This window comes from Protopterus annectens, chromosome 1.part0, assembly GCF_019279795.1.
Source record: "Protopterus annectens isolate FY-2018-M chromosome 1.part0, PAN1.0, whole genome shotgun sequence".
NCBI classification, from domain to species: Eukaryota; Metazoa; Chordata; order Ceratodontiformes; family Protopteridae; genus Protopterus; species Protopterus annectens.
In genome coordinates, this window is record NC_056725.1 from 1,138,881,137 (window position 1) to 1,138,896,180 (window position 15,044).

The 15,044-nt window shown below is 43.7% G+C and overlaps 1 protein-coding gene across 1 annotated transcript in view; it reads right to left on the reverse strand.

Moving 5' to 3' along the window:
- Positions 1–15,044, reverse strand: part of TSTD3 (thiosulfate sulfurtransferase like domain containing 3) — a 392,152-nt gene that overhangs the window by 135,117 nt on the left and 241,991 nt on the right. Inside the window, exon 2 of the mRNA XM_044065092.1 lies at positions 6,689–6,874. Within this exon, the coding sequence (XP_043921027.1) occupies positions 6,689–6,874 (186 nt within the window). The remainder of the gene's footprint in view (positions 1–6,688; positions 6,875–15,044) is intronic.

Below are 15,044 nucleotides of genomic sequence, written 5' to 3' on the forward strand. Positions count from 1 at the left end.
AACCAACAGTTTAAGGCCCTTATAGCCAAGGTAGCAGATGTGTAAACCTTTTTTCCCCATCTATCCAGTGCCCTAGAATCTCTGTCTGAGGGGGTAGGGTTTTTTGCAGCAGAAGCCTCAACTCCTTTGGGACCATGAGAAATAGTTTCTGGGTCTGCAGCAGGGTTTTAAAAAGGAATTTATGAGAGTCAGGTACCCTGTAATATCTGTCAGGCTTAACAGGAGCTGGAGGTAAGGAGTCAGGGGTAAGACTAGACTCCAAAAACACCATTTACAATGTCTATCACAGGTGGGATGGCTAGTGGCTTGTGTTGAGGTAGTAAAAGGAAATCCCTGAGCCTCTTTTTAGATTCTGAAAAATCTTGGCTCTCCCAGTGGAAATGCTCCCTCATGGTATGTAAGGTTTCCCCAAAAGAATAGTCCTCTGGAGGGGAAGCTGAAGGTATAGATTCTTCAGCATCAGAATCCTCATAGGGGGAAGCGAATATTCCTGATGAGAAGAGGAATCAGAAGAAATGGAAACCTGATCTGAAGATTCATAGTCAGTCTCTTTCCTAGGCCTCTTTTCAGGAGGGGGATGGGAACCCCTGATCAAGGTAATCAAGTCTTCGGCCATTTTGAGCATCTGTTTTTTGGGCATAGAGGCCTGACCACGTGGCTCTTGAGTTTGTTTCTTTGCTTTGGAAGGTGCTTTAGTCTTTGCCTTTGAAGCTGAAGTTGGTTTGATGTAAAAATGTTTAGGTCTGAATGCACCCTCAGAAGCCGGTTCCTGCTCAGCGGCTCCAGACCCATCTGAAGGGATAATATCCGAGGCTCCAATACCTTGAGCTTCCAGCAGCATGGCAGACTCCACGTGGGAGTCGGTAGCAGCCTGTGACTCTAAAGTAGCGGGCATCAGGGGCTGTGAAAGCGCCTCACTGAGGACCAGCGAATTGGCGACTGGCTTAGGAGAAGCTTTGTCGTCGGTTTTGGGCCTCGGTTGTCTATCTCTTTCCTTTTCTTTGTGTTTTTTGTGAACTCCGGTAGTCGGATGGCTATCCGACAACATTTCTGGATAATTAAACCGGCGTCCAAAATAGTTTAAAGCAAAATCATACCGACACTTAATAGTGCGTTGGTTAAATCTAGCACAAAACCAACAACCAGAAACGTTATGATCAGGGCCTAGGCAAGGAATACAGTAAGAATGAAAATCCTTACGAGGTATTTGCTTCCCACAAGAAATACAATTATTAACTTTTTCTGACATCGGTCTGGAGCAAGAAAAAAGTTTCCCCAACGGGGTACTTAGTTTATTGAAGACTTCGGATCTGAAACTCTAACACGAAAATCTCAGGAGTCGGCCGACTGGCACTTGCAAACTGCTTCTGCTTCGGGCACCACGCAGCAAGAAAGACTAAAGAAAATGGTGACGGCTGCTTCTTTTATAAACCTGACGACCTGACGTCAGGGAAGGGGCAACAGCAACTGACACAGGACCCAAGACTTTGGAATTAAGGCCGGCTGAGGGCAACCTTCCAGCAGGATTACCCAAATGTAATGACTGCAACAGTGAAACACGAAGAACATCAAGCTTAGCCCTCCTTGGTATGCAGATGTTACTGCTGCTCTGTGAGTAAAACAAGGACTCCCGAGTACAGCCAACTGCTGTTCTCCAAAGTGCATTCTATGGCTTACAAACACAGGCACTGCTACTACATATCTGCTAATATGTTTCATGGAAATACACATGTACTAGAAGGGGAGAAGGGGGATTTAGCAGGGATTCTACGCCTGCAGCATGCTTGTCAGAACAGATGGCTGCAGAGTCTCAGTGCACTGCAATGATGGTGGCAGTGACATACCTGGTAAAAGGGAAAGGCCACTTTGGGTGACGTGGCAACATTTAAACATGTCGTATGACACTTGCCTGCAACTTACGACTGTGCTATGCTTTTATCATTTCCATGGCAGTCATCTCACACTACCAATTTTTGTATGGTATTCTGAGACTATTCTTCCATGAATGGGTCTAATGAAGGGTACACTCATCTGTGAACCATGACCACATTCCTTAATGATAAAACTAGCACACAGAACATTTACCATACATACCCATGTGTAAGCTGACCTCATATGCGAGTTGAGGGCATGTTTTAAGACCAAAAGTCTGCTAAAATGTATTGATGTCTGTACAAGTTTAGGTATTAATAATGAGCAAGTAGTATACTGTATAGAGTTCTACATCCTAGAAAAATGCAATAATGTAACCACAAGCCAAAACAAAAGTACTGCTTACTTTTCACCAGTAACTTGTGTTTAAATTTTTCCTTTAAGTATCAACATTTTCGGGTCTACTTTGACCCATCAAAAACTCACTTTAACGAATTGCAGATAAACGAGACCAGTTCAGCAAAAGTGTATTTACACTAAAATGCACTTTTGTGAAAAACACATCACTGAAGAGCGTTCGCCGGTTCTGGGATCCTGTGGTGGTGCAGGTGTGTTGTTACGTGATGTATGGGAGAGGAACCTGTAATGTTAATATTACTTTTGTTATATACCTTGGTACAGTGAGGATAAGGGAATATTCCCATTTTCCCCACTGTAGTGCGATCTTGAAGTTAGTATATATAAGTAGTAGGGGTGGGGGGTGCAGGAGGGATTGCTCCCCTGCATAGTTGCATTTGCTGTGTGTGTTTTTTTTTTTGTTTTTCTTGTTTGTTTGGTGATATGTTTTTTGCAAATGTGCATTTTCATGTAAATGCACTTTTGATGAACTGGACTCATTTATCTGCAATTTGTTAAAGTGAATTTTCAATGGGTCAAAGTAGACCCCTACATTTTCCTATTTTACAAATTAATGCAGAGATTATAAGGATTATAAATTAAATTAATGCACAGTGCTAGTGAGTTACCAGTATTTTTTCACAAAGTAGTATAACTACAGGTGTGTACAAGGAAGAGACTGTATGAGTTTTTCATTCATTTTAATTTTCCAATTACTGGCAATCCTTTTATCCTAAAATCTCAGATAAAAGCATAAAGTGTGAAACTGGAGAATCAATGAGCAAGGTTTGTATACAAACATGCCACTGCTTCCTGAATCAGAATGTAAAAGAAATGTATTTAAGTGTAAAGTAGGGCTCTCTACTGCTGAGGACCACAGCAGCTGTACAAAGGATTTGAAAATATAACTACAGGACTTGGGGAAAACTCTCAGGCAAGAAGCCAAAAGCCTTAAAAGTGCAATTATGAAATTCTTCAAAGAAACAGCTATTCAAGGCTGGAAAAACAATAACTTTTATGTAAATGTTGGAAACTAACTTGTTTGGTTACACTAGTGGGTTCCCTGGAAAAAAATATATATTATAAATCAGAAAGCTTAAAAAAGACAGCAGTTGAGAGCGGCAGCTCTGCCACGACAGGTGCATAGAGTAATCTTGTCTTACTGCTGTAATGCAAGTTTGTCTATCTGCAATTAGGCCTCTGCCAGATAAGTGCAGCTTAAGCTCCAGTATTTTTGAAGTTCAAAATTACCTAAAATACTAGCTACAGTTAAAAGTTTGTTTTACTGTACTACTTCAGAAAAATAATTACATTTCTTTGTGTATTTGATTATCTATCTCTATATTTAATTGTTTACTGAATTGTTTTACTCATTCACTTCTAAGTGTTTTTTATTTTATCACGTTTATTTATTAACTGACCAAAGGATATTTATGGGCAGACCGCTCTGCACATTACCATGTGTGTTTAGGTTCTACTACAAGCGTCCAAGTCCCACACTCAAGAAGACCCACTGTCTTGAAACCAGGAATTTTATTTTGTAGCTCATGCAGGTGCAGGCTCATGTTCAAACTTTAATATGGGTTTGGGTAAGCAGTTGGGGATGGAGTGCAGATCAGGGCAGCGATCAAGAAGATTTAGGTTTAGGTTTAGGGAGTGGGAGTTTTAGGATTTGGGAACAGGCAGGGAGTTTTAGGATAAGAGAATGAAACAGAGTCTTAGGGTCAGGGAGTGATCATGAAATTTAGGATTAGACAGGGAGTAGAGTTTTAGAGTACAGCAGCATGGACTCTGGTTAGAAACTTGTGAGTTTTAAGGTTAGAGTTACAGCTATACAGTTTTATATTGTCAGGTATTAGGAGGGCTAAGTAGTTATGGGAGATCAGGCTAGTAAGAAGAGTTAGAGCACTTGTTTTTTTAAGCAAGTGTGTTGCAAGCTACTAGCATGAGAGCACTTGCAGTAGATCCTTGTGTTTTATTATTATTAGTTTTCAGCTTACTAACAAGAATGAAATAATAAAAGGGTTGACCCAGTCTCTGGAATGACAATATGTGGTGGCAGTTTACTACCCCTAAGTTAGGACAAAGGCTGTAGTGCTGTAGATTACTAGCCCTCCCTGGAAACAAATGTGTACATAGGTTCATAGGTGTGTAATAGGCTAATGGCCCTGGAGCCTTTACAAGCCTAGCCCATAGGATTACCCTGGCATCATGCCACCCAACCTTAGTTCCCCGTGTCTCTGTTGAGTAGCGCCACTGGAGTGATCCCCGGGGTGAATTTTCTATTTCCCATTCATTCATCAAGATTTCTCTTGAAGAGGGCCAGTGAGGTGCTCTGTTTGACATGTATGGAAGTCTATTCCATAGCATGTGCAGTCTCTAGGTTATGAACCTGTCCCTCCAGCTTGTTTTGTTGATTGTGGTAATGAGGTTGAGGTCTCTGGAGGGTGTGGTGTGCAGGGATTGGGATTTCTTTAGATGTAGCATTTCTAACAGAGCTGGGTCAGACATGACTTTGTAAGTCAAGCAGAGATCGCCTCTATTTAGGTGATATGAGACAGAGAATAGCTGGAGTTTATACGGAGCAAGTGAATACTGGAAGGCAGTGTAACTCAGAGGAAGTGGTGAAAAGGGGTCTGAGGTGCAATGCTAAAGACTCTGTTCGGTGTGAAGCCTATTTGGGTGTAGATGGTGTCAGTCCATACCCAGGACTGCAGTGCCATTTCCTGCAAGCTCTTGTGGCCAAGTTGCACTTACTGAATTGCTTAGTGGTTGATATCTGGGTGTCTTGGTTATATTTTAATCTGCTTGAAACCAGTGGTTTAACCATGGTAGGATTCAAGCCCCAAACATTCTAGCTCTAGCCTTAGTTACATTGGCTGTCAGTGTTGGTATGTATTCAAAACCACATTTGGGTATGCAACCAAATCACTTCTTCTTACATAATGTATGGAGAAAGCCAACACCCTGTTTAGGTAATCCTGCCCTCTCAAATAGGGAAAGACATGACTACCCAACCCCTGTTCTGTTATTCTTCAAAGTAAGCATTCACCATTTCATTAATACAGTGATAGGGTGACTGTGAGATATGACGTATTCTGCTTTCAGCAGTGAAAAAGTTAAAAATGGCTTTCAGTGGATTTGTCTGAAAATGTAAAATAATACTCTGCTTTTCAGTGTAGTACAAAAGTGCACTTAGTTTAAAGCATACAGCTTGGCATTCATTGTTATTAGAAGTCAGAAGTAAAATATTTTATCTTTTATAAACTATGCAGTTTGTGAAATTTATTATCTACAAGCAGGTCAAGACGAACACTTGTATGCAGCTGTGTCTCTTATCAAAGGACATGCAAGATAAGAGCAAGGCCGAGGAGTTATTCTTCATGAACGGAATGTTTGAAACATGGGAAACAAACCGTCAGCAGACCAGCTTCATGGGATTCTGGCATATTCCCTAAACTGCTGATGTAAGCTAGAAAGAGACTATAAAGTTTGGACTTCTTCCTTTGTATGAGGGACATTGATGTTTACAGTCATGATGCTGTAAAGCTGAAGTACAGTTTTGCTACATGTGTACATTTCATTGTTACACTAGATGTTACCTCATATGCAGTAAAGGAATGTCATGACAGACTGAACCGGCTCAAATGCTTTCACTGAGTAATGGTACAGACTAACTTTCAGTGTAGTGACATACATTTTACAGTGACTGAAGTACAGTACAGTACTGCCTTATTTAGAGCAATCAGGTAGAGAGAGGTGTACCACAGTGACAAATTTGACTGAAATATACATGACTGTAGTCATTACTGACAGAGGAGTATCTCACACAATGACAGCAGCAGACAACTACATTAACAAACCAGAGTAAATAAGTAATGCAATGGTGTGAACCCAACTCTGTGAAGTATGCCTCTGAAGGAATGCAAAGTAGAAACAACCAGTTTAAAAAAAAACATGCAGTAAAACAAAACGCCTTCCTTGAATTTTAAAATACAAAAATTGTCAGAAAACACCACATATGAAATTTAGCAAAACCAAAACAATCAAGAATGTGTTTTCAGTGTAAAAGAATGGTATCGCCTGACAGGAAAACTAAACTGGCAACATGCAGTAACATTAAAAATACTGCACACACACACACACACACACACACACAACACACACACACACACACACAACACACACAACACACACAAAATGCAGCTAGAAAATAATGGCAAGGAGGAAAGAGCAAACCTATATGAAAAATCTATTTAAAGAAACCACTTCTATCAGTGTGCGTTTTCCTCCAACAAAATCTTGAAGAAAAAAAAAAAAGGAGAGGATAATGTGCAGCTACTCAAAAGGACAAAACTGTAAGACTTCAGGTCTTCCTTCCTTAGTTTCACGTTTGCATTAAAAGAGCATCCATACTCACCTGGAACATTAATGGAACCTGGAATTCTTCCATACTCCCGAAGTTCCCATTGTTCTCTGACATCTATTAACGTAATTTCTTTCTTACTCAGTAAACTCTTTAGCTCTTCATATGACACTATTTCTCTAGGCACAGTACAAAATGTACAAGCAGGTGCAGAAGTTGGGTTTACAAACTGAGTTAACTCTAAAATACAAAATGGGAGGAAAAAATGAAAAATTGACAACTACCACGCAACAGAACAAGGTTAAGCTGTACAAAATATGAATTAACCAGAATGTGAAAACACTTCATCTACATCCCACCCTCAAGTAAATAAAATGCTTTTCTAGTCTGCAACTGTAAGCAACAATGCAGCTATTTTATCTTGCTTCTCAACACCACATCAGTTTTATCAATAATAATCTAACCACAAATTTAACATAAAATGATCTTACTTATTAATTATTATGTAGCACAGCACTCATGCCCTGTTTTCCCCAAACACTGTAGAGAATAAAACACACACACACAAACACAAAAAAAAATAGATATTTGGATTCACTTTATTTACATTCACAGATATAATTTGAATAATAATGGTAAGACAAACTAGCAAGTATTCTTTCTAAAAAGAAGGTTTTCATAAATACAAAAAAAATCATAATAAAGACAACGGAAAATTAACTAACAAGAAAGTTCAATCAAAAGCTCCTCTTCAGTAGGTTTATTATAATCTTCTATTACCATCCAACTTGACATTTTGGTCACATCTTTAATCAACCCTAATTTTATCTTTAAAATGCTCTCCTACCAATCCCATCAAGACTCAGACTCTTCCTCCTAACTTCCCACTTCCTAATCACTGGATGTCCCAAAATAAGAAGTTATGTACCTACCATAACGTTCCATGTTAGTTGTCTTCTCTCGCCTTCTTTCTTGCTTGATGGGGTCGGAGCCGATCCCTCGGCTCCGACTCGGCACTTGCTAAGCTCGAGAGTCACTTTTACCAGCTCGAGGCAGCCCCATATCCCATGATGCAAGGCGGTAAGTACCCAGATCTCGTTTGATGACAAAGGGCAATAGCACCAAGCATAAAACACTTCCCAAAGGAAGAAAGAAAACTTACAGGATGGAAGAAGGACCAGGTCTGAATGGTCTTCAGCATAATAATTTCTTATAACAAGGTCTGTCCAGGCCTGGGGAAGGAGGAGGTCGCAAGAAAGAAGGCGAGAGAAGACAACTAACATGGAGCGTTATGGTAGGTACATAACTCTTAATGTTAAGTTGTCAATCTCGCCTTCATTCTTGCTTGATGGGACCGTCCTAGCACCTCTATCCTGGGTGGCTCAATGGAACAGACTCTTGAGGACTGTAGAGCCAAAACTGGCTCTGTCCCTGGAGGCCAAGTCCAATTTGTAATGGGAAACAAAAGTGTGAGGAGTGGCCCAAGTGGCCGCTGTACAAATAGTGTCTAAAGGAAGTCTAGCTTGAAAGGCTGTAGAAGTAGCTAAGCTCCTAGTTGAATGTGATTTAGGTTTTGAGCACAGCTGTTTTCCCCTGAGCAGATAAATTTCAGAGATGACCGAAGAGAGCCATCTGGACAAGGTCACTTTAGAAACAGGAAGGCCTTTTTTATTAACCGCATAGGAAACAAAAAGTTGATCAGATTTTCTAAATTTTTTTGTTCTGTCCAAATAATATCTAAGTTGACGGTGGACATCAAGATAATGTAGTTTTTGTTCAGCTCTGTCTGAATAGTTTGGGAAAAATACAGGAGATCAATGGATTGATTCAAATTGGTCTTTGAAGCGACCTTAGGCAAAAAGGTCGGATTAGTTCTCAAAGATACTCTGTCTTTGTGAAAACCAAATAGGGGGGTCGAACCGATAGAGCATGAAGTTCAGACACCCTCCTGGCCGATGTAATAGCCACTAGGAATAAAGTTTTCCAAGAAAGAAATTTCAGGGAACAAGAAACAGCTGGCTCGAAGGGGAAGAATCAAGGATGTCAGCACTAAATTTAGATCCCACTGAGGAGGAGGATTCCTGATTGGAGGCTTTAGTAGGAAAATTCCTTTCAAGAAGGCCCTGCAGAGCCTATGCGACATAATATTATGATCTGCGACCCCGACATGAAAGTTGGAGATAGCAGCCAATTGAACTCTGACTGTGGAAGAAGAGGAGCCTGCATGAAAAATCTCTGCTAAGAAGTCCAGGACTGCCTGAACAGGGGCAGTGAAAGGATCAATATTCTTGGCCTTAGCCCAATAAGAGAAACGTTTCCATTTGCTTGTATAAATCCTCCTGGTAGAGGATTTTAACTTGAAGCTACTATGATGTCTCTAACTGGGTTAGAGATCAAAGGAAGCCTGGCTAAGGAAGGAAGTGGAGCAACCATGCTGTGAGGTTGAGAGAAGGGATAGACCGGTGCAGCTGACCCGATTGGTGAATCAGAAGATCTGGCACTGGGTCCAGATGCCACGGCTGCACCAAAAGGTGATGATGGAGGAACGGAACCAAACTTGTCGAGGCCAGTAAGGGGCAATGAGAATCAATTTGGCTCTCAAAGCGGTAGCTTTCTGGATAACTTGAGGGATCAGAGGAAATGGAGGAAGGCATAAAGAAGTCCCTGGGGCCAATCCTGGGTCAGAGCGTCTCTGGGGGATGGCCTGGTAGAGGAAGAGACAGAAGAAGTCTGGGCATTTGCTGTTTTGGGGAGTAGCAAAAGATCGCAACATGGGCGACCCCATTCCAGAAATATCTCTTCCGCTATAGATTGCTTGAGAGACCACTTTCGTGAGGCATGAGGATAGCTCTGCTCAATCTGTCCGCTACAATGTTGGTTTTCCCAGGGATATGCGTTGCTACCAGAAACCGATGAGAGGAGATCGCCCATTGCCATAGTCTGAGCGCTTCTCGACACAAGGGGTAGGACTTGGTTCCGCCCTGTTTGTTGATATACCAAACTACAGACATGTTGTCTGTGTGGACTGCAATTGTCCCTCACGGGAAGAAAGTCGTTGAGGGCTTGCAACGTTAAAAGCACTGCTCTCATCTCCAGGACATTTATGTGCAGATGGTACTCGAGCGGCTGCCATGTCCCATGAACCATCCTGCCCTGATAATGACCCCCACCCGATCAGGGAGGCATCCGTGGTGACAGTGGCTATCGGGGATGGGGTACAAAGTACCTGCCTTGGTGAACCTGAGGAGATGTGATCCACCAAGCAAGATGATCTTTGCAAGTCTGTGTCACCAGAATCTGGTGGCGCATTGGAAGTTGTTATGACCACTGTGTGAACAGCATCCACTGAAGAAGGCATGTAGAATCGAGCCAGGGAAGAAGAGTAATGGCCGCAGCCATGAGGCCTAATATCTTTAGAACCATTCTGGCCTGTACTTTCTTGTTGGCCAGAATGATCCTGACATGACACTGAATGTCTGAAACTCTTTGATCTGTAAGGGTAGCTGACATCGAACAGTGTTTAAGTTTGCCTATGAAAGTAATATACTGGCAGGGCGATAAGGATGACTTTTGAAGTTGATCGAGATGCCCAAATGAGAACAAAGACTTATTGTGTAATCCCTGGCTTGAATAAGCTGATGCCTGGTGGTGGCTGACAGGAGCCAGTCGTCGAGATCACGGAAACACCTGGAATCCTTGGCGTCTCAGGTGAGCCATGACCACTGCCATGCATTTGGTGAACACTCTGGGGGCTGTAGTGAGACCAAAGGGCAGGGCTCTGAACTGGAAATGACTGGACCCCAGCCCGGCGGAGAAATCTCCTGGGCGTCTGTGAATTTTGATGTGATAGTCGCATCCTGAAGATCTATTGAGCACATCCAGTTGTCCTTCTGTAAGAAGGGCAGAATTGACTGAAGAGTGACCATTGAATCTTGTCTTCCTCACAGACTTGGTGAGTCTGCTGAGATCAATATTGGTCTCCAGTCTCCCGTCTTTTGGGGACCAAAAGAACCTTGAGTAGATTCCGGCTCTGAATGGTCTGTTGTAACTGGCTGAATGGCTCTTTTTGCAGTAGTTTTGAGACTTCTAACTCTGCAATTTCCCTTAGACCGGGTGGTACATCTGGAAGGGAATTTGAGGGGAAAGGACTTTCGTCGAAAGGAATTATGTAACCCTTGGATATGATCGACAGTACCCATCTGTCTTGAGTGAGGGAATGCCAGGCTTCTGGGTACAGTGATAATCTTCCCGACTGCCTCCAAGGAGGGACAGCCGGGCAACATCTCAGGGATGCTGAAAGGGCTTGTCAGAGAGGCTCTCTGTTTCCCTGGTTTTGGACCCCCTCTGCCTCTAGAGCGTCTGTTGTTGTTACCCCTCTGCCTCTAGGGGTAAACTGACCACGTGAATCGGCGTGACTCCTTGGGATTCTTGGAACCACATTTTGCCACCTTTCTGTCCTTTGGGGTAAGGTCTAGAAGGGGTGGAAAACGGACTCCTACAGCAGAAAGAGTCTTGCCGTCCTGCTCGCACCTGGTCAAAGTTTCCTTCACCTGAGGGCCAAACAAAGCTGACCCATCAAAGGGAGAATTTGTGAAGGGCCTTAAAGGGATCTGCAAAGTCACATAGCTGCATCCAGGCTTGGCGTCTAAGAGCCACACCTGTACCTGCGGCCCTACCGCTCCATCAGCAGCATATGATATTAGTGCATGGAGGAGTTTGCAATGGAATTAAGGGTTCCTAGCTGCGAAGCAATTTTTCTTGAGCCCCTGCAGCTGTAGGATCCTGTACTACTTCACCCAGCTCCTTAAGGATATCCCTCTGGAGTCTGGTGAAGTGACATAAATAATTCAGCGAGCATAGCAAAGGTCGCTGAGGAAAACATCCGCTTACCGTACCTTTCCATGGTCCTAGAGTCCTTATTAGGAGGATGGGCGGAGTGCGGAAGGATCTACAAGTTCCTTCTTGGTGGCAGCAGCCACCACCATGGCATCAGCGGGACACCCTTAGTGAGGAATTGCTTGTCACGGGGCAGTGATAAATTTTGAAGGCCTCCTAGGGACTGGCTCTACAGAGTCAGGAGCAGCCCATGCCTTCGGGCAATAACCTGCATAAGGGGTCAAAGGCGGAGACACCCAGGAGGTGGAGGGCCGAGATCCAAACACCTCTAGGTATACTGACTCATCCTCAGAGGGATTGTTGGTGGGCCAGTTTCCCCTTTGTCTAAGGAGTTCTAGGATGTCTGAGAAGGAGACATCCTCAGAGGGGGATCTTGGGGATCCCTCTGACTCATCAAAGTCAGTATCTGAAGTGATAGACTCGGGAGTCTCGTGTTTCCTCTTACAAGTCCTCTTCCTAGGAGGATCTCCCGAAACATCAGGAGAATCCTCGGAAGAGGGGGAAATTCCCAATGGGGAAACCTGAGGCGGAGGATCTCTGGGTCCTGTAGCAAGAGAAGTGGCAGAGATGTCAACAGGCACTATAGAGGGAGGAGCTAAGGGAACAGACTGCTGGCTGATACCAGTGGCCAGCACACTCTTCATCACCTCGAATGCTCCCCTCCCAGGCAGGTCCGAGAGAACCCGTTCGAAGAGCTAGGAACTCCAGGGACCACCGAAGGGAAGTCTCCGAGGCAGATGTCGGAGCCGAGCTCACCAAGGCCGAGGCTCCAAGGGAAGAGCGGGTTCGGACAAGGGTCGATGCCACTCACCCCCTCGGAGGAGACCATGGAAGCCCGCCACGAATCCCTCTAAGGAAGGTCTCGAAGAGGAGATAAGAGTAGAGGCTGAAGGGACAGAAGGGGTATCCGTCCCTCAGCCGTAGCAGTAACCATTCGAAGACTCCAACTCCAAGCTCTGGGGTAGAGTTGAAGGAGGAACTGTAACGGGTGTGGACCAATAGTCGTCTGTTGAGACGGACTATGTAACATTTGGGCCAGTGCCTGTGACTTAAGTAATCTACTGACCACTCTCTCTAAGTCATGGTCCAAAGCCTGGATGACCTTGAAGATCGGCTCCGATGGCTCCGTTCGAGAGGAGAGGTGAAGCCGGGCCGAAGTATCGGCTCCAAGGAAGGAGACCTCGACCTCTTCCTCGAAGGAGCCATCGGAACCGATGAAACTATTGAACCTGTCGGGCCGACAACTTATCGGAGCCGACAGGTAGCCTCGATGCATCGGCTCCAGCCGAGCCGATACAGCCACAAAAGTAATGGTGTCGGAGCCGATCGGGCCGACACCGATGCCTGTGCCACATGGTGGTCGGAGCCGATCGGAGCCGACACGAAGTGGTCGATGCAGAATCGGCACCGATAGCCATCGGTGCGAAGGCTGTTAAGCCAGAATCGGCTCCAGCGGGCGATCTCGACTCAGAACGAGTCGGGCCGAGGCCGCAGGCTTTGACACAGAAGCCTGGGCCTTGGAAGACTGCCAGTCTTAGGTGGAGCCGACTTAGCCGGAGAGCCCTCCGGCAAGAAGGCCCCTGAGTATTAATTTGTTTCTTCTTTCCTGCAGGACTCTCTGGCTGAAAGAATGACATATAGCACAGGAGTCCTGCAGGTGAAGAGGCCCCAGGCAATAAAGGCAAGAAGTGTGACCGTCTGTCAGAGACATCTTCTGACAGCATGAGTCACACTTCTTAAAGCCTGAGACCCTTTCTTTTGACATGGTGAAACACAAGCACACACACACACCGGTCAAAGAATTTAAATTTAAATATACCAAAAGGTATAATTACCAACACACACACACACCCTAACGGGGGGGGGGATGGGATGGGTAAAGTCTGACTAAAAAAATAATAAGAGACAGACAAATTTCTGTCAGAAACAGATTAAAACTAAATAAAAACTAACAATAAGGGGTTTTTAAGTTAAAAGGGGCTAAATTAGCGAATTAGTGAATCACTTACCAGGAGCTGGTAAAAGGAGGACCTCATAAAGGCGGCAAGCGAGATCTAGGTACTTACGCTTGCATCATGGGATATGGGGCTGCCTCGAGCTGGTAAAAGTGACTCTCGAGCTTAGCAAGTGCCGAGTCGGAGCCGAGGGATCGGCTTCGAACCCATCAAGCAAGAATGAAGGCGAGATTGACAACTTAACATCACTCCTTAAAGGAAAACTCCACCTAAGAACTTAAAAAAAATAGCTTTTCACTCTCTGTTTTCTGAGCTACTTTAACACCTCAAAATAACTCTGCTTCTTATATCATTTTAGTATGTTTTCTGCAAAATGGCTCTCAGTGGGGCTTTGCATATCAACGTGATCTTATTTTTTTTCAAGTCTTTCTCTTTCACATAATTCATTTCTAGACTGCTTTATATCGGCCATGCCAGACATAAGGAAGTAGTGGCATACTCCCATGCCACTGACATATAAAGGGATTGGTGTCAGTTACTGTCATCTTGTATACTGTCTAACAGGACTGCTTGTGTGCGTGTGCGTGTGCGTGTGTGTGTGTGTGTGTGTGAACATCAGGGATTGTTTTACAGTACACTAAAGAATTATACAGCTACAACCAAATCAGTGGCTAAATTGCAAGCCTTTGTTCAAAGTACCTTTCTGCAGTCCATGATGAACTGACAGCCCCATCCCTCATAATTTGGTAAATGTGCTGACACTTTACAATTAATTAAAAAAACATTTTCTGACTTTTCTCTAAATGTCACAAACATCTTTCATATTACATTCAAGACATATTAAAATGTAAAGTAGAATAAAGAACAAACATTTAAAGTTTAAAGCTTAGCATTTCAATACGGTGATGCTGCTTATGTAAATTTGTCAAAAGAGGCGGCAGCTGCCTTTGAACCATACTGCTTAGCTATGAAATGCATGGGAAGCAGCTGTGAATCAGTGTAAGTTCTCTTCCTCTACAATAAGACAAAAGAAAACAGTTAAACACTTCTCTGTCTTGTTTACAGCAGTGTGAGCCCATGACATCAGGCCTAATTTTAATTATTTATTTAACATTTGTTAACCGGGAAAGTCCGACTTGGAATGAAGCCAATTTTCAGCGGTGGCCCAGGGAGAAACGCTCCAGATGCATGTCTTTCTAATGTGTGAAGAAACTGGACCACCCAGAGGAAACGCATACGAACGCAGGGAGAACATGCAGACTCCACACAGAAGGCATCCTAGCCGAGAATCGAACCAGAGACTCTCTTGCTGTGAGGTGACAATGCTACCACTGCACCGTCCTTATCTATATACAAGATTGTCACAGCAGTAACAGACTGAAAATTTCTTTGTGTCTGTGGTATGTCATGCAGGTGTAGACAAATTCCTCTACAAATTATGTGAGAAGTTAAACAGAGTGGGTAGCCTTTCCCTTCCTTTGATTTCAAAGCGAGGAAATGAAAGTTTTATAAAGTACAAGCAGGTTTCAGGTACCTAACACGGACTGGAATTGTGTTGT